The sequence below is a fragment of the Danio rerio genome, chromosome 22 (assembly GCF_049306965.1).
Source record: "Danio rerio strain Tuebingen ecotype United States chromosome 22, GRCz12tu, whole genome shotgun sequence".
Lineage (NCBI taxonomy): Eukaryota > Metazoa > Chordata > Actinopteri > Cypriniformes > Danionidae > Danio > Danio rerio.
Window position 1 is genome coordinate 5,156,912 of NC_133197.1, and position 19,330 is coordinate 5,176,241.

The 19,330-nt window shown below is 34.0% G+C and overlaps 1 protein-coding gene across 8 annotated transcripts in view; it reads right to left on the reverse strand.

Moving 5' to 3' along the window:
- Positions 1–19,330, reverse strand: part of cherp (calcium homeostasis endoplasmic reticulum protein) — a 29,349-nt gene extending 10,019 nt beyond the window's left edge. For 2 of the 8 annotated variants that reach the window (XR_012397328.1, NM_200074.4), the window contains 13 exon segments: positions 19,128–19,330; positions 17,557–17,730; positions 17,176–17,211; positions 15,541–15,704; positions 15,011–15,148; positions 13,933–14,084; positions 13,323–13,434; positions 11,249–11,338; positions 9,125–9,332; positions 6,921–7,081; positions 4,280–4,706; positions 1,938–2,176; positions 137–270 (listed from right to left, as the gene is read on the reverse strand). Coding sequence is in view for 4 of the 8 variants with exons in the window: in NM_200074.4 (NP_956368.3) it covers positions 137–270; positions 1,938–2,176; positions 4,280–4,706; positions 6,921–7,081; positions 9,125–9,332; positions 11,249–11,338; positions 13,323–13,434; positions 13,933–14,084; positions 15,011–15,148; positions 15,541–15,704; positions 17,176–17,211; positions 17,557–17,730; positions 19,128–19,152 (2,060 nt within the window). In the remaining 4 variants the exon portion in view is untranslated. 8 annotated transcript variants of the gene reach the window in all.

Here is a 19,330-nt window from a genome sequence, read left to right on the forward strand (position 1 = left end):
CACGTTGATGCCATCAAATGTTGTATAAATGCAATATCACATGTGTAGCAGTGCCATATGGCTGTATATTGTCACTGGTTGGGCACTAATACAAAAAAAAAAACCACACACAGCATCATGACTGCGCTAAACTCACCTGTTTCGGGGCCTGTCGTGTGACGGTGGGCTGTAAAAGGCCTCCACTGCAGCCAGCAGGCGGTCACTAGGGGGCATCGGCGGTGGCAGACGGATGTCTTTCGGATCCAGAGGCTTATAATCGTGATCTTCCAGCTGTAATTCATAAAAAGATGTCATTTTTAGAATTAGACAAGATATGATAGTCTACTTTATAGGAACTCTATATCTCTAGGAACAACAAAAGGTCAATATCGTGATAATACCATTTATCACGATAAAGCTACAGGTATTAATCGCGACTAGAAAATTGTTAAGTGACACTAAGTACATTTTAAATTATATTAACATTACAGTAAGTAGTTTTAGTTATTGTAGCTGTTAAAGTAAACTTTTTTAAAGATAAGGTCAATATTGTGATAATACCGTTTATCGCGATATAAGATTTTGCAATTAACCGCAAGAAAATTAAAAGTCACACTAAGCGTATTTTAAATAACATTAACGTTATAGTTATATTTGCAATAGACCAATTGTTTTTGGTTATTCTAGCTGTTAATAGTAACCTATTTTGAAGATTAGATCAATATAGTAATACCGTTTATCTCGATAAAATCTACAGCAATTAATCATGACAAGAAAATTGTTAGGTGACGCTAAGTATATTTGAATTCATATTAATGTTATAATATATTTGCAATACATGAAGTATTTTGGTTATTCTAGCTATTAAACTTTCTTGCAAATTTGGTCAATATCGCGATAATACCGTTTATTACGATATAATTTTTCACAATTAACCACAAAAAGAAAAACGTTAAGTGACACTAAGTGCATTTTAATTAATATTAACATTACACCAAGTAGTTTTGGTTATTGTAGCTGTTAAAGTCACCATTTTTTGAAAATTAGGTCAATATTGTGATAATACTGTTTATAGCGATATATGATTTCACAATTATCCACAAAAAGAAAGTTGTTAACTGAAACTAAGTGCATTGTAATTAATATTAACATTACACTAAGTAGTTTTGGTTATTGTAGCTGTTAAAGTAACCTTTTTTTGAAGATTAGGTCAATATTGTGATAATACCGTTTATCGCGATATAAGATTTCGCAATTTACCGCAAGAATTAAAAGTGACACTAAGCGTAATTAAAATAACATTAACGTTATAGTAATATTTGCAATAGATCAATTGTTTGTGGTTATTCTAGCTGTTAAAAGTAACCTTTTTTAAAGATTAGATCAATATAGTAATACCGTTCATCGCAATAAAATCTACAGGAATTAATCGCGACAAGAAAATTGTTAAGTGACACTAAGTGCATTTTCATTAATATTACCATTATAAAAATATTTGCAATACATGAAGTATTTTGCTTATTCTAGCTATTAAACTTTCTTGCAAATTAGGTCAATATCGTGATAATACCGTTTATCGCGATATAAGATTTCACAATTAACCACAAAAAGAAAATTGTTAAGTGATTTAAATGTATTAAATCTTTGTTCCACTGTTAATTTAAATGCATTAACCAACATTTATTAACAAGACTTTATTGTAACGTGTTAACTATTGTACTTTATAATCCTTTCGCTATTTAATTAGTTTGAAACATTTATTTACTCTAAACCTGTAGAAACAATAAAGCAATAAGCCAAGTATTTTTAGTTATTTTGGTTGTTGAAGTAACCTTTTTTTGAAGGTCAATATCATGTATCGTCAATATCATATTATCCCGATAATTATGTTTGTCGCAAAAAATTAACAAATTAATCACGATTAGAAAACTGTTTATTGATGCTGAATATACTCTGACCTTCACGAGTGGTGCCATAAGTCCAGCGGGCAGGTCAAAGTAGGGCACATTGGGCACGAGACTAGGGTCATCCTGACTGACGTGTGGTGGGTTGTGGCGTCTTACGTGCGGAGCCTGACCATTGAAGCCGTGGGGTGGAGGCCCAAACTCATGCTGGTTCCCACCCCATGGAGGAGGATCAGACAATCCCGGAGGAGGAATCCGCTGGTTCGGGTGGTGATGCGGCGGCGGTCCAATCTCTGAGAAAACAATGCCATTTTAGAGAAAAAGCAGAGGAAGACAGAAACATAGTCATGTCATATTTACATTAAAAGCTTCTTTTGAGATATTAAAATTAAGCTTTAAATTTCTGTTGTCCTTTTTTATTTAAGTCATCACCCTAAAAATAGATCATTTTGGTAATACAGACTATAAAATATATAGTTAGGCTATGTTAGATCAGCTGCGACTCCCTTTCATTTTCACTTTTTCAAGCCGGAGAGAAATCTTTTTCGCAACACTGAATATGCTGTTTTAAAGGACATATCTGAAGCAAAGTTATGTTTTTACCAACAGAAAGTTGTTTTTGACAGTAGGAAGTTGCAAGGCAACAGAAGCATTCATATTTATGATAGCAGAAAGTTGCTAGGCAACAGAGGCATTCATATTTATGATAGCAGGAAATTGCTAGGCAACAGAGGCATTCATATTTATGATAGCAGGAAGTTGCTAGGCAACAGAGGCCCTCATATTTAAAGTTATAGGGAAAAGTAGGAGACAACTGAAACGCATGTGGTCATTTTGACTGCTATGGAAGTTCTAGATAGAAATAATCAGAACTTTTTGTAATAAAATAATGTTAGAAGGAAATATACACATATATTTAAAGTCAGGGAATTTTAGATATTTGTAGATATTTTATTTCAACAAAATTATTAAATATATAATTATATAATTATTATACATTATTATTAATATATTATTATATATTATTAATATATAATTATATATTATAATTATATAATTTTCTAGATCTTCTATGTTAAGCTGTTTTGACACAATCTACACGAATTGAATTGAATTCTAGTATTAAAACAATGTCTGAATGTTCAGTATGCTAAAAAAAAGGGTGAAATCAAAATTAATTAAATAAATTAAAAAATCTAAAAATCTTTCATTTCGGCCTTTTCTTTATGATGACCTTTTTATGCTATACAAAGCAACATGCAACCAAATCCAAAAAAACAACAACACAACCTTTTTTTGCAATATGTTGATTTTAGAGCAAAAAATATTAAAATACTATAAAATGACTGCTTTACAAATAAATATAAATACTAATATTAATAAAAGTCTGCATCAGGTATGCGATCAGTTGGAAATGATTTTTTTATTAATTTAATACTTGCTATAAAAATGCTATAATAATAACGATAATATAAAAATTATATATTTTTATTTAATATTAATGATTGTATTTATTTATGGAAAAATATTATTGTTATTATTTAACTAAAACCTGCATTGATAAATGTATTACTCATGCAACAGTACTACCGCAAATTATATATATATATATTATTATTATTATTATTAATTAGTTACTTAAAACCACCTTCTTATTTTATTTTAATCATTTTAAAAAATATCTTCAATTCATCTAGAAAAAAATCTAACAATGCACTGATTTATTGTATTTATTGTGAAGAATTGTTAATAACCAACGAGAATTTTGGGAGAAAAATAAAATTTAATAAAATGTATTAACCCTTCAACTGCCTGCTCTAACAAGTGGTTGACCATATTTACACCGTTAAAGTCATTTAAAGAATGACTATTTTAAATAATGGTTTACACACACAGCATTTTTGGTTACCAAATTAATCAAACAAATATGATCCTGTTGCACTACTACAGTTGATTTTGGTTTAACTGTAAAAACAAAACAAGAAAAGATGTTAAATGAGAATGTGAAATTTATTATGGCACACGTACACAAATAAAGATGATTTAGTATTTAAAAATATTTTATTTTGAATATTTTTTTAAATAAATAGTTGTGACACTTCTTATATTTTCAGATTTTTCAATGTATTAATTCTGGTACTTTTACTATAAACTGACATATTAACCGTTTGGTAGCGGTTGAAATTTTTGAAATTATGGGATGCGTTTCATGGAAAAAAATCCATTGAGTGTGTTAACTAGCTACATTAGTTAACGTTAAAAATAAATATGCAAGAATCCTCTTATATTGCCAATCTTTATCAGTTACTTTTCCACTAAATTTGCGTGAATAACTAAAAATTTCGGATTATCCACATTAGTCACTAGTTCAACTACAAAACACGCTAAACTCTCACCTCCAGGAAAGTCTCCCTGTGGATAGTCGAAGTGGTGCGGTGGATACGGCGGCCGCTCAAAGTGATGCCGCGGAGGAAAATCATCCTGCATGAATCTCGGTGGGAAGCGTCCAAAATTATGGGGTGGCGGCGGCTGGTTGAACGGCGGTGGCTGCTGATGCGGTGGGAACGGTCCACGGAAGTGTGGCGGACGCTGCATGCGGAACGGAGGCTCCCTCTGGCCCCACGGCGGAGGCTGATCCTGCTGGCTGCTCCATGGCGGCTGCTCATACTGGCCGCTCCAGGATGGCGGGGGATCATTCTGGCCACTCCAGGGGCCTCCGTCTCGAGGGTCGCTCCAGTTGGGGTCCCGCTGCTCGTTCCACAGGCCCTCGTGGCTGTTCCAGGGTGGACAAGGAGGTGGAGCTTGACTTGGGTCGAATGGTGGCTGGAGGCGAAGATAATGTGTATGTTATTATTAGTTAGTCTATGTGAAATCAGAAATTACAATGGTTGTTTTGCTACTCTTTAGCTCACAGGTGTCAAACTCAGTTCCAAAAGGGCCGCAGCTCTGCACAGTTTAGTTCCAACCCTAATTAAACACACCTGATCAAACTAATTGAGTCCTTCAGGCTTGTTTGAAACCTACAGGTAAGTGTGTTGGAGCAGGGTTGGAACTAAACTGTACAGGGCTTCGGCCCTCCAGGAATTGAGTTTGACACCCCTGCTTTAGGTGACCAATTAATCAGTCTAAATTTATCGCTGAATTTTTTTTTGTTATGGTAATCTTCAATCAAATTCAGAGCATTTGCTACTGCGTTTGGAGTGGCGTGACCTCTTGCCATTAGTTTGCTATGTGCAAAATGATGTGCAATAAGAAAGCCCTGCCGCCTACTTAATATTCAATTTCAGTAAAGATAACGAAAGACCTTGAATCATAATAATGAGTTATTTTATATTCAAATATTTTGCCTGCTATCGATCTTTGCAAATTTAATGAAAGCCACTCATTTGCATAATCTAATAGCACTTGCATAATACAAACACTCTGAAATGGGCGTCTCGGTTCCGACACAATATATATATATATATATATATATATATATATATATATATATATATATATATATATATGAGCAATTCCAGCGTTATGGATGTGACATTTGCAGTAAAAACTCAACACATAAATTGACAGAGAAAGTATATGTTAACATTATATTGAAAAATGTAATTATATTTTCTAAAGCAACTAGCCACAGAGTTATGGGAGCAGAAAAATATCAATCTGTAAACGTGTTTTGTACTTTAAATGAGGAAAATAAGCATGCGTTATGGATGTGACAAAAAAAGTCTGCGAGTTTACAGTATACAACACACTTTATAGAAATTATGTGAATTAAACTGCACAACCCAAAAGAAATATTGCTAATCAAAAGGATTAGAGTCGGCTCTCTATAAAACAAAATTGCTTGGTTTTATTTTATTTAATATTTTCACATTTCTGAGGAAAAAGTGTCGTTATGGATGTGACATCTCTCTGTTATGGATGTGACGCATCTGAAATTACCATTTGTGTGACTTTGGTAAATCAAATAGAATAGTTTGAAAACATTGACAGATGCATTTTTGAGTATTTTTAAAGTACTGTAAAACACTTGCTTACACAAAAAACCCAGAAATGGTTTCCGTATTTTGGTAAAAACGAAAAAAATTTTCATGGCAAGGTTGACATTTGCACGGAATTGCTCATATATATATATATATATATATATATATATATATATATATATATATATATATATATATATATATATATATATATATATATATATGGAAAACACAAATCAAAACAGGTTTGGCCAGGTGACCAATCAGCAATCAGAAAAGTGGCTTTATGGAAGGGCGGGGCTTATAGACTTTTAGCCCCGAATTGAATCAAACAAACAGGTTAAAAAAAATAGCTAAATTATTCTTATATTAAATGCATATTCAGAAAAAATTACAATGCTTTCTGACCTCAGATCCATTTAAACATGTTGTAGGAGACCTCAACGCAATATTAGAACAATTTAAAATACCATATGACCTGCCCTTTATAGGTGCACTAAGCACATTTTGGCAAACAATATTGATATTTGAGAGCACCAAAACAAACGTTCCAGTAACGCCAACATAACTCTGTATATATTTTCTATTTCCGCTATCATGACTAAACACACCGCTTTTGGCCTACTCACTGCTACACTGAAACTTTGCTTTTTAAATATCGCTTAGAACAACCTTGACAACTAACAGTTATAAAGTTAATGAAATAATAGTCATATACATACATATTTGTAAAGTAACCTTGTGTATCATTTGGTTAAATATCATATTTGTAAAGTAAATCAATCCAACATTGAGAAACAGTGAAAGTAAAGGTTCTGGAAATTAACTATCCTGATAATCATGAACCTCATTTCTAACAATATTAAAACAATCCTTATATTTACACATTTAAGGATAGAGTTTACAACAACTGAAGCACTTGAATATGTATATAATCAAGTTAAAATATCTACAGCTTTGTTTTTTGCAAAGATTTAATCATAAGTATCAATTATGATGCCATTTTTTTATAAAAATGGTGAAACATTTAATAGTATTTTTTTGTTCCACTCACAGGCTGTTGTGGGTTCCATGCTGGCATGTTGTGCTGTGGATCGAACCAGCCTGGTTTAGAGGAGGACATTTCAGGTGACAGAGCGGGGTTTGAGTCTGACGACCGGTTCTGAGACCCTTCATATTCACTGGATGGAGGACCAGACAATGGAGGCTTCAGATCTGCTGATGATCATAGAAACAAACAAGTAATTCAATGAGAATTAACTCTTATAACAACATAGACAAAAGGCCTCAAAATGGGTTGAAAACACTTGAGCAACATTATTGTGGCTAAATAGCACAAATTTCAGTCATTAAAAATAGCTTCCTTAAAAAAATCAAACCACTAGGTGGCACCGTTTCAAAATGAAAAGGAAACCTCGGGTCATGTTTGTGATAACTCACACCATATTAGATCTGAATACAGTGAGGTGTTTCAGAGATATAACATTAATTTTGGCATGCTCTTTGTAGAATTTGTCCACCAGTTATACAGTAATTTTTGGCTATGGCTTTATTTTTCACCATTCTAATTGAACATATATGCAACTGAATTAACTTCAGCAAAAGAATAAGGAGAAATGTTTTTTGTCTCTATCACCTATAGCTCAAAAGTGTGAATTTGGATAACTGGTTTATGAGGTTCAAATCTTTCTGGCAGTAACATAATCATACAGAATATTCCACATACAATCGAATAACATTCAGCAAAAGAAACAGTACATAGACTCTTACCAATTATTGTTTATATTTAATAAAATACAAGTGTAAATTTGAATAACTGGTTAACGGATTGAGTTAGAGACCTTAAAATTGCTGTGCGTAACATTTAGAATGTCCTCTATCTTTGCACCAAATTTCACAACTTTTTACCAAATAGTTCTCTGGGAAGAAGAACAACTCTAAAGATTGCACCTTGTAACTGCAATCGAATCACATTCAGCAAAGAAATCGGAATGTAGACTCTACCAAATTTGGTTTAATTTAATAAAATTAGTGTACATTTGTATAAGTGGTTAATTGACCGAATTAGAGATTCAAAACTTTCTGTTGTTAAAATATAGCCTGGCAGTTACTTAATTAACCATACAGAATATTCCACATAGAATCAAATAATATTCAGCAAAAGAATCAGTACATTAACTCTTCCAATTGTAGTTTATATTTGATAAAATACAAATGTAAATTTGAATAACTGGTTAATAGATAAATTTTACAACTTTTTACCAAATAATACTCTGGGGAGAAGAAGAGCTTTAAAGCTTACAACTCCTAACCGCAATCAAAGCACATTCGGCAAAGAAATCAGAATGTAGACTCTTAAAATTTGAGTGTAAATTTGGATAACTGGTTAATGGATTGAGTTAGAGACTCCACAATTGCTGTGGTTAACATTTGGACTGTCCTCTATCTTTGCACCAACTTTCACAACTTTACCAAATAGTTCTCTGGAAAGAAGAACAACAAGTCTAGAGATTACAACTTCTAACTGCAATCGAATCACATTCAGCAAAGGAATCAGAACATAGACTCTACCAATTACTATTTAATTTAATAAAATGTTTAGGGATTGAGTAAGAGATTCAAAACTTTCTGGTGTTAATGTAATTAAAATATGGAATATGCAAAGGAATCAGAATGTAGACTCTACCAATTAGTTTAAATTTGATATGAGTGTAAATTTGGATAACTGGTTAACGAATTTAGTTAGAGACTCCAAAATTGCTGTGGTTAATGTTTGGACTGTCCTATTTTTTATTTTATTATATATTTGCACCAAATTTCACAACTTTAACGAATAGTTCTGTGGGAAGAAGAACTCTCAAGTTTAGAATTTGTAACTGCAATCTCATCACATGCAGCAAGGGAGTATGTAGACTCTACCAACTATGGTTTAGATTTAATAAAATATGGCAGTAAATTTTGATAAATTATTAATAGATCAATTTCACAACTTTTAACCAAATAGTTCTTTGGGGAGAAGAACTTTAAAGATCAGAACTCATAACTGCATCTAAATCGAAATGTAGCCAGTACTATTTATTTAGATAAAATTAGTATAAATTTGGAAACTGGTTAACAGATTTAGTTAGACATTCTAAAATTGCTGTGGTTGATGTTTAGACTCTCCTCTATATTTGCACCAAATCTCACAACTTTTTACTATAGTGTTTTTTGGGAAGAAAAACTCTAAAGATAGCAACTCTGATTTCTGTGATTTACCAGGCTGAGAGGCGATTGGGGTCTGGCTCGTGACTTCGGCATCCGCAGGCGTGAGTTGAGCGACGGCCACTGCTGCTGCAGCCACCGTCTGCTGCTGATTCAGATTGGAGACGAACTCCTCGTGTTGTGTCTTCAGAGCCTGAATCTGCTGCTGGAAGGCCATCTGTATGGGCTGCACAACCGGCGCATACTCCGTGATGAGCGATGCCTGAAAGAGAAAGACATTCTGTGTATTTGACCTGTGTTTAGTTATGAGGGTGAAGTAGAGCTATGCAATATGACAATATACATCAGACAATATACAAATACAGTATACAGACAATAGAAAAGCCTGTGGAATGAGTATTGTTTCATAGTGATACATAGTTTATACTAATACTTTTTAGTAATGTAAAATAATACTCAGTATTATGGGAGATGCAGACAAAAACATTAAAGGGTCACGAAACACCAAAACACATGTTTTGAGCTGTTGACAGTCGTGTATATAGGTGTCCTAATAGTGTTTTTAGCAGTGTGGGACACATATTTCACTAAAAAGTGTAAATTGGTTGTTTTTGCGTTATTTCAAGCAAATTCGTACTTTCGGTTTAAAACTCATTTTTGAAGCTGCGTCACGGTCATGACATAATAGCGTGTATTGCAGCGTGCAGACTGGACGTCTGTGCCAGAGTGTGTCTTATTACGTCTTACAGTGTGATGCATTAATGCATGAGTAAGGCTTGGTTCAAACCAATCAGCGCGCTCTATTGTGCAACTTCATTAATATTCATTACTGTCACAGTGTTTAGATGACTGAGACGCCATGTTGTGTTGGCAAAACAAGCGTGAAGTCTTGCTTTTATAGTTTGCTGCCGTTAAGTTTCGTTTTCATTTTCTCTCTGTGAGAGCGCAGCTGGAGTCACGTGTGGATTAACAGTGTACGCGACGCTCGACAACAATAACTTACGTGTCTAAGGAGGAACATTGTTTACCTGAGAGCTGTTCTCATCTGCAAACGCTGAGATCCGGATTCGCTTTAGTCTCCTCTTAATTAAGACGTAGCTCTAGTTGCTGGTGATTGTCCTGTCTCTACAGATTTGGTAAGTGAGCGACCAGTGCTCTTTGTTTATTCAGTTTGTTCGTATCAAACTAAGTTAACTATTGCACCGAGTGTAAACATGTTAGCACCACAACCAAACTTTAACCTCGTGTAGGGTTTTTACCGCATTTTGTGACCGGAATAACACACGCGGCTTTCTGACGCTACCTGCCGTGTGCATCTAAGTTTCATGGAAATGCTGAGGTTTTTTTTCGCTCATTCGCCGTGCGGTATCAAACATTGCATGAAAAATACACGCTTACAGCAGTTTCTCGAATCAAATATCTTGTTTGTCGGGAGGGACATGAATGAATTCCCTGAATGAAAGAGCCAAACTGCAGTTAAAGTCTATCATTTAATTATTTGGCAAATAATTCGACTACAGATGTCCATGTAAACACAGTACCTTTGTCCCCTGTGTGTGTGTGTGTGTGTGTGTGTGTGTTTTGACTCTGAAAGTCAGCGTGCCCAAATAGACACTCCCACACCAAGCCTCTTTTCTTCCTCCGACACTCCCCCTAAACAGAGCTGGACACGCCCACTTTTCTGACTTTTTCCAAGGTAGAGGTGTGAAAACACCCTGCTGAAACGAGGGGGTTTCATGGCTCTTTAATAACAGCATTGTGAGAAAGTCTTGAAAGTACAATGTTTACATTTAGCAATTTATAAAGCAATGTTTTATGTTAGGCCTGTAATCATTTGTTTTATTGAAAAGTTTTATATTTTTAATTAACAATTATTTTATATTTAAATCACATTATACTTAAATCACATACTTTTAATCAAACATTTGCCTTGAAGCTCCAAATAAGTTGGGAAATATAAATCACATATGAATGAGTAGATTAAAAAGTATATAAAATGAGAGAAAAAAAAAAAAGTTATTTTTATGTGCTTAATGTTGATATTAAACTATTAATTGATTGAATTTACTGAAATGCTACTATATTGTGATATAGATCGATATCAGGATATGAGATGTTTTGTATCGCGATATGATATTTTTGTCATGTCACGACTCTAACCAAAGGGCGAAGTTTTACCTGATACTGTCCAAGGCCCAACGCCGGACTCTGAAGCTGCTGAATCGTAACATCATCGAAGTAGCCGTTCTTCTCCCAGAGCTGCAGCAGCTGAGAATGGCATGAACAATCACTCACTTTATGGCATGTGCAAAATGAACACTAACATCTACTAGACAACAGTGCATGAGGAAATGCATGTTTTACACTGGAGATATAAAGATATAAAATACATTTAAGTTGTCTAGTAGTAATACAGGATGTGTACACTGAGATGCATGAAATGTGGCAAACAAATGCCAGGTTGCTATCAAATATCAGCCCCAAAATGTTTAAATGAGGACGAGAACTGAACTAAAATCAACCTCAGCCTTGAGACAGTGTTCTAGGTTTTTACAAGAGAGGATTTTGGGTCAAATAAGCAAAACCTCAGTTTTATATGAATTTAGCAATAAGACATTTTTAGTTATCCAATTTTTTTTTTTTAGTTAACCGTGCAATCAGTTAATTTGGTGAATTTGTACAAATTACCAAGTTGAGAGGAGATATAGAGGTGTGTATCTTTGGTATAACATTAAAAAACTAACTCTATGTATTTTTTCATCGTCTAGTGCAGGGGTGTTCAAACTAGGTATTGGAGGGCCGGTGTCCTGTAGAGTTCATCTCCAATCTTAATCAAACACACCTGAACCAGCTTGTCATCTCTTACTAGATGTACAGGGGTCTGTTCTTCGTACCTCGCTTAAATGATCTAAGATGATTTGGCAGATCCTGGATCTTTTAATCTTGATAACTGATCTCTCGCTAATTTGGTTCTTCAAACAAGTTCGCGAATCAGATTAGAATGTCTGGATAAACTGATCTGAGATCGCTGCGTGTGTTGTGAAGGACAGATCTATCGATCCTTGAAATCATGATCAGCAACGCAGCGATGGGCTGACGGCACAGCAGCGTAATGACATCATCTGATTAATATTCAATTATCCATGTGAGCAAAATTACATCAAATTAGCAGGAAACGGCTTGTTAAATATGACACGCAATTACTTTCCACATATGTTATGAGCTGCCGGCTTTACACTTTCATGTGTCGAGAGTATTCATCATGTATTTCAATGCATATCAATGTATTTAGTTTCACATTTAGAAAAGATTTTCTTTATAGTAGCCATTTTTTAATCGGTGTAAAGAATATCTGGTTGTTTACAAAAGCATTTTGATATCGGTAAAGGCGTCTGCAACTTTTGTGAAGCATCAAATCACTGGGATATTAACTGTCAAAACATGTTCATGACTGCATAAATGTATTACTGCTTTTGAAAAAAGTCACATATTGTGCATTTTATACACGATTTGTACTAAAGCGATCTAAAAAGTTTTTATTAATAAGTTTTCTCTTTGCACCACCAGGTGGCAGTCTTTGTACTTTCATTTCGAGGGTGCAGATTGCATACGTTTTATTAATATGTATAACTTTATTTATTTTATTAATGACTATAACTTCATATATATATAGCTAAAAAATATGTACCATTTTCCCAAGTGTATATAACTACTACTGTAAGAAAATATCAGAATTCGGAACATACTATATTATTTTTGCTTGAAGATAATTAGACTGTATTATCTTTGCTTGAACTAAGCCGATCTAATCCTGTTTATATGAATTGAGCCTGCTCCCGATCAGGTTTGACCTAGCAGAACTGTTGCTATGACAACAACTCTCGGATCAGCTTTGAAGAACGAAACGATCCTGGATCATGTCAAATCGTCAATATCCAAATCCAGCTAACTGTGTAATCCACGTACGAAGAACGGACCCCTGGACATTTCCTGGCAGGTGTTTTGAAGCAAGTTGGAGCTAAACTCAGCAGGACACCGGCCCTCCAGGACCGAATTTGGACACCCCTGGTCTGGTGGCAGCATATATAATGTAAAAAGTAAGGGACCAAAAACTGAGCTTTGTGGTGCCCCACGGTGTACTTTTGATCGGTATGATGCCTCATCATTAACTGAAACACACTGATAACGTTTAGAGAGATAAGACCTGAACCAAGTGATGTACAAGCACGTGGGTCTGACAGTGTGATTGTACCCGTGTGATTTTCTGCTGCTTGTCTTCCTCTACTGACAGGAAACTCGTGCAGTAAATGGGAACCACGACCTTCTGTAGAGCCGCCAAAAGATCCTTCTGGTTTTTCCTCTGACTGCAGATAAACATTAAGAGCTTGAACACTAAAATACTTTAAATGAAGACACTTTAAAATAGATTATTTACAATCAAAAACAAGGTAACACTCAGTTATAATGAAGGTATTAAGATTTTTTTAGTTTCAGTTTCAGATTATTAAAACAGAAATAAATGTACTATTTATAACATGCAATGTAATTTAATTTGATGTATTTACATTTAATGTGATGATATGAAATTTTAAATCAAACATTTAAATGTATACACACACACAACATTATTATTTTCCACTATATAGTATTAAGATAATTTCATGTATAAAAATATGCATTTAAAAAATAAACATTGCAATTTTTTATTTATAACATTTTATACATTCAATTAAATTTAAATGTACAAAATATATTAATACTAAACCAACCCATTCATTAAAAAATGCATCATATGAATGAAATTAAAATAAAACCAGCCCTCAAGCAGCTCATTTAAATATTTAAATCCATTATATCCTCACCAGTGATGCAGGACGTCATTGGTCAAATAGATAAGATGTAGGCGGAGCTCAAAATGTGCCTCATCGGCAGTGATGCGGTTTCGGAGATGCGACGCCATCAATTCGCAGTGTTGTGGTGTCTTGGCGTTACCAAACATCCAGTTCTTCCCAGCCTGAGAGAGAAAGTTCTCAGAAATAACTCCTCTGGAGCTCATCGAACAGAACAGATCAGCTTCTAGGATCAGTATGGTTCACTTCATGCTTTTTCAGATTGGATAGCTATCTGAAATGCTCCTCAAAACGCATTTGAGATGGATATAAGTCTCGGAGGTAGTCTGAGATGCATTCCAGACAAAACTGAACAGGTCTAAATGCATACAGTTGCTGAAACCCCACCTAAAATGTAAACTAGGCTGCACAATATATAGCAAATGTATCGTTATAGCATTAATAGTATATGCAATAAGCATCGGAGACACAGGTGATAGATTGCATTTTATGAAATGTTTCTTCATCTAAATTTGACCAATCAGATGGTTCCTTACTATCTTTAGCCCCGCCTCCCGAATAATTGCTGCTGTGCTATTGGTTCGAATTAAATATTTAAATGTATTGTCTGGCACATTATGATTTTTGACTGTTTGGCGCCGCCTAGAGAATGCAAAATGCGCAGGTTAGTGTATACTCCATCAGCTGTTTTCATTTCTTTGCATTTAATTAAAGAATTAATCAATTATTTCAGCTCATAACAATGTTTTGTGTCTAATTTTTATGTTTCGTGGCAGGTAGCCATGTAATAAGCAGGATAAAGTACATCCAGGAGGTTGCTTTCACAGAATAAAGCCCTTCAGTTTTAAACAACAGTGCTTTGCTTTGAGTCGGGCTGCTGATAAACCTGTTGGGCTTTATTCTGCGATAACAACCTCCTGGATGTACTTTAGCCCTAACATACAATGCAGCATTTGAAGATCGAAATCATTTCCTTTCAGTCGAGATGCATTTATGTGGCTAAATTGAGATTCACAAATCAGACAGCAGTCCGATCAGAGAGAAAGCACATAAAGTGAACAGCTGTAATCTGTAAATTCATTTCTCTTACAGAAATGGCGTCTTTGGTGCAGGTGTCTATTATGGGCTGGAGGAGGTTGTCCAGCTCGTTCATGTCCAGCTGCGTCTCCACCAGCAGCTTCTGCATCTGCTGCTCCATCGCCAGAGAAATGGCAGCTGTTATTTGCTCCTGAGCACAACAAAACAGTCATTTTAGTGATATTTATTATTTTGTAATAATTAAATATAATAATAATCTTGACAGCTGTTGAACCTAAGAAGTGGCAAACTGTTGTGTATTTACTAAGAAAAGACATTAACATTTAATTCAAGTTGAAATGAAAACGTAAAAAAGAACAATTTCAGATTTGATTACAATTTAAATATTATTACACAATATAAATATTATGTAATTTAAAGTAAACATGTTATAATTGCTGGTTATACTTGCTCGAAATTACGCAATATTCACTAAGAATTATGAGATAGTACATATATTTTTATTGCAACAATAATAATAATTTCTTAATTATTATACTTTATATTCTTTTCACTCAATAAAAAAAGATTGAAATGCTCGACCTGTCTGAGGCTGAGCAGGTGCTGCTCCTGCTGCTGCAGGTTCCACTGGCTTTGCTGGATGAGCTCCTCCATTGACGGCGCCGCAGCTGGGATCGCTGGAGGACCGAGAATCGCCATTGTCGCAGAAACATCGGCCGCTTCATTACCCGGAATGTTAGAGATCACTGATAAATCACAAAAACAAGCAAACACAGAAAAAATATGACTGCCTTTGTTGCCGAACGCCAGAACAAACATCTGTCCGTCAGTATGGCCAAATGAGGGGAAGCACTGCTGGAGAAAACGGGACGCTTATTTGAATAAAGTCCCTAAAGCAAAGCAAATCAATGGAAGCTTGTTTCTCCCACATAATAGAAAAATAAATCAACAAAATTTTTAATTTAAATATACTTTTTAAGGTCTTTTTCGTATCATAATTCAGAACTGAGAATTCTAAATTTACATTTGCAAGTTACCATCTGGCAAATTCCAATTTTTTGAGATCTAGGGAGAAAAGGATTTGCAATTGCAAAAAATAGTCGAAACTGTGAGATGCAGACTCAGAATCGTGTAATATAGATTAGAAAATAATTACAAATGTGAGACTGAATTACAAAAAAATCTATACAATTTTTATTGCAAGTAATAGTCACAACTGCAAGATGTAGACTAGATTAAAAGATTTGCGAAAAATATAAAAAATTGGAAAAAATAGTGTAAACTTTTATAGTAAGAATTAGTCACAACTGCGAGACGTAGACTTGAAATTGTGCAATACGAATTAAAATTGCAAGAAAATCTATAAATGTTCAATCACAAGAGATGCAGACTCAGAACAGCGCGATATAGAATACGAATTGTAAACAATTGCAAGTTGTAGACTCAGATTTGCTCAAATAGAAGCCGATAATCTTTTATTTGCAAGACAAAAAGTTGCAAATGCAAAATGTAGACTCAGAATCGAACAATAAGCTAAAAGGTTTGGAGACTTTTACAAAATTGCAAGCAATAGTCAAAAAAGCTAAATCTAGACACAGAACTGTGAAAAGGTCAAACTGTGAGGCAAATATAACAAATAATGAGATAAGTCACAATTATATTAATATTCATGGCAGAAACAAGATTAAAAGTTCATAGAAACATGCAGAAAAATCACTCATGCTTGTTTGTTCTCCTCTGATTTTCCATGTCTGGAGATTGTAGCATAAAAAACTCAAACAAACGGGAAGCAAAAACATTTTAGGCTACGGGGGAAAAGAAACCAGAGTCCAAAGAGAAAATCTGCTGGCTTGTGGCTTCCTTAAAAGCTGAATAAATATTAAACAATAATATTTACATTTGCAAACAGAAAGTACAAAACAAAAAGCTGCACATTCTTACATATCGTTTATGTAGCAAAAAAAAAAAACAGTGCAAGAAAGTAGAGTTCGCTTGAAAGCTTCTTTTAAATCTCAAAATAAATGCAATAATAACAGTTAAGCTTTTGCAACCGTTTTATAGCATTTAAACCAGTTATAAAGGTTGAACGCTAACTTAAAGATGTCATTTATAACATAATCTGACAGCAAAATAAGGATTTTAAGCACTGATGTTGCAGAAGAACTCCATGAATACCAGGCAAAATGAAACATTTCTGAACATCGGTCTAATAAATACCTTCCATATTATATTCATCATCATGAGTGCCAGAATCTATAAAGGAGAAAAGCACACCTTAAACACGAACATATGCAGAACACAGCTGTCAGACAAATCTAGATCTTTGGTTAGCAGCAAGGTTATTAATGTTAGCAAAAACAAACAAAAAAAAGTTCCTTTAAAGTGAAACAAACAAACAAATGTTATATGAATTTTTAAAACGGAAGTAAGCAATATTTAAATATATAAAATATCAAACATTTTCAAAAATGAATATAATATTCAATACTACAATGGGAACAAGCCAGTTTAAAAATCGCAAAAATACACCTACGTAAAGCTTGTACTAAAAATAACACTAGTTAGTAAATAAATGTGACTTGCGGTTCTTTCACGTACGCTGCTGCTGTTCGATGGCCAGTTTATATTTGTAGTAGCCGAAAAATTCCCCTCCGAACAGGAACGAGAACTTGGCGTTGTCCTTCTGCTTCTCCATGGTCATCTTCTCAAATTCGGGTCCATTTCTGGCGACAAACTGCGCCAGTTTGTCAATGACATTGCGCAGCTCTTGATCTGATGGGGGGGAAATTAAAGAGAAAAACATCAAAATAAAACAATTACATTTTCAAATTCACAGTTACATTTTTTACATAATATCATTGAAAATAATCGTAAGGCTAACAATTTAAGTACCAATTTCCGCTATTAACTTGTAGCTTATAACCACACATTGGCTGTTTATCACTTATAAGAAATTACCATATTGTAGATGCCTAATCCTATCCAATAACCTACCTAAACTAAAGTATCTTACTAACTATAAAAAACTCAGGAAATTAGCAGTTTATTGAGCTAAAATTCTTAGAAAACAATCTTAATTCTAAAAATTTACGTACCAATTCCTGCTATTAACTTCTAGCTCACCACTATACATTGGCTGTTTATCACTTATAACGTATGACCATTATGTACATGCCTAATCCTACCCAATAGGCTGCCTAAACCAAACTATCCAACTAACTATCAAAAAACAGCAAATGAGCAGTTTATTGAGCTAAAATTTGTGAAAAAATAATTTGGTTTTCATACTCGCAGTTACATTTTTTAAATATTTTACATAATATCATTGAAAATAATCTTAAGGCTAACAATTTAAGTACCAATTTCTGCTTTTAACTACTAGCTTATTACTATAGATTGGCTGTATATCACTTAAGGCATGACCATATTGTACATGCCTAATTCAATCCAATAACTAAACCAAACTATCTTACTAACTAAAAAAACTGCAAATTAGCAGTTTATTGAGCTAAAACTTATAGAAAACAATTAAGTTTTCACATTTTAAAAACATTTTACATAATAATATTGAAATTAATCGTAACTCTAACGATTTAAGTACCAATTCCCACTATTAACTACTGGCTTAACATTGGCTGTTTATCACTTATAAAGTATGACCATATTGTACATGCCTAATCCTATGCAATACCTAAACCAAACTATCTGACTAACTGCAAAAAAGAACAGCAAATTAGCAGTTTATTGAGCTAGAATTCTTAGTTAATTATTTGATAATAGCGAGAATTGTACCTTTAAAAAAAGTGTGACCAAATTAATCATGAGATATACTTAATATATAATATTGATGCTATCTTTCAATCTGTTCAGACTTAACTTAGATAATAATGAAATTTTCATTTAAATTAACTACTAAATACAATGTTTTTGCTGAAAACGTTGATCCTATTGACAATTATTGCAAAAAAACGTTGTACATTCAATTAATACAGTGGTAGAATATTTGGGTACTTCGTTTCCCATCCTAGCCACACTAAACAGTCAAAAATAAACAAAGCAGAAGTTTAAATCCTCATTTTATACACTAATTGTGTCTATTTGTGTCTGTTTGATTATAATGTGACTTCGCTAGCGTTCGCGCTGCAGTACACGCGCAGGCGCAGTTTTACCTTCTGGAGGCGTGGAAATATCCATATTTCTCAGCAATACAGGCTATTACGACCAGGAATTCACTTATAAGACATCACGCTGAAGCGCGAAACAAAAATATCCAGTTTTAAAAAATCTACGACCACATCTCTATAGGTTTGTTGTGTTTCTGTTCAAGATGAAGCGAGAGGAAACAGAATCTTCACTACTTCCTCCGGTGCGT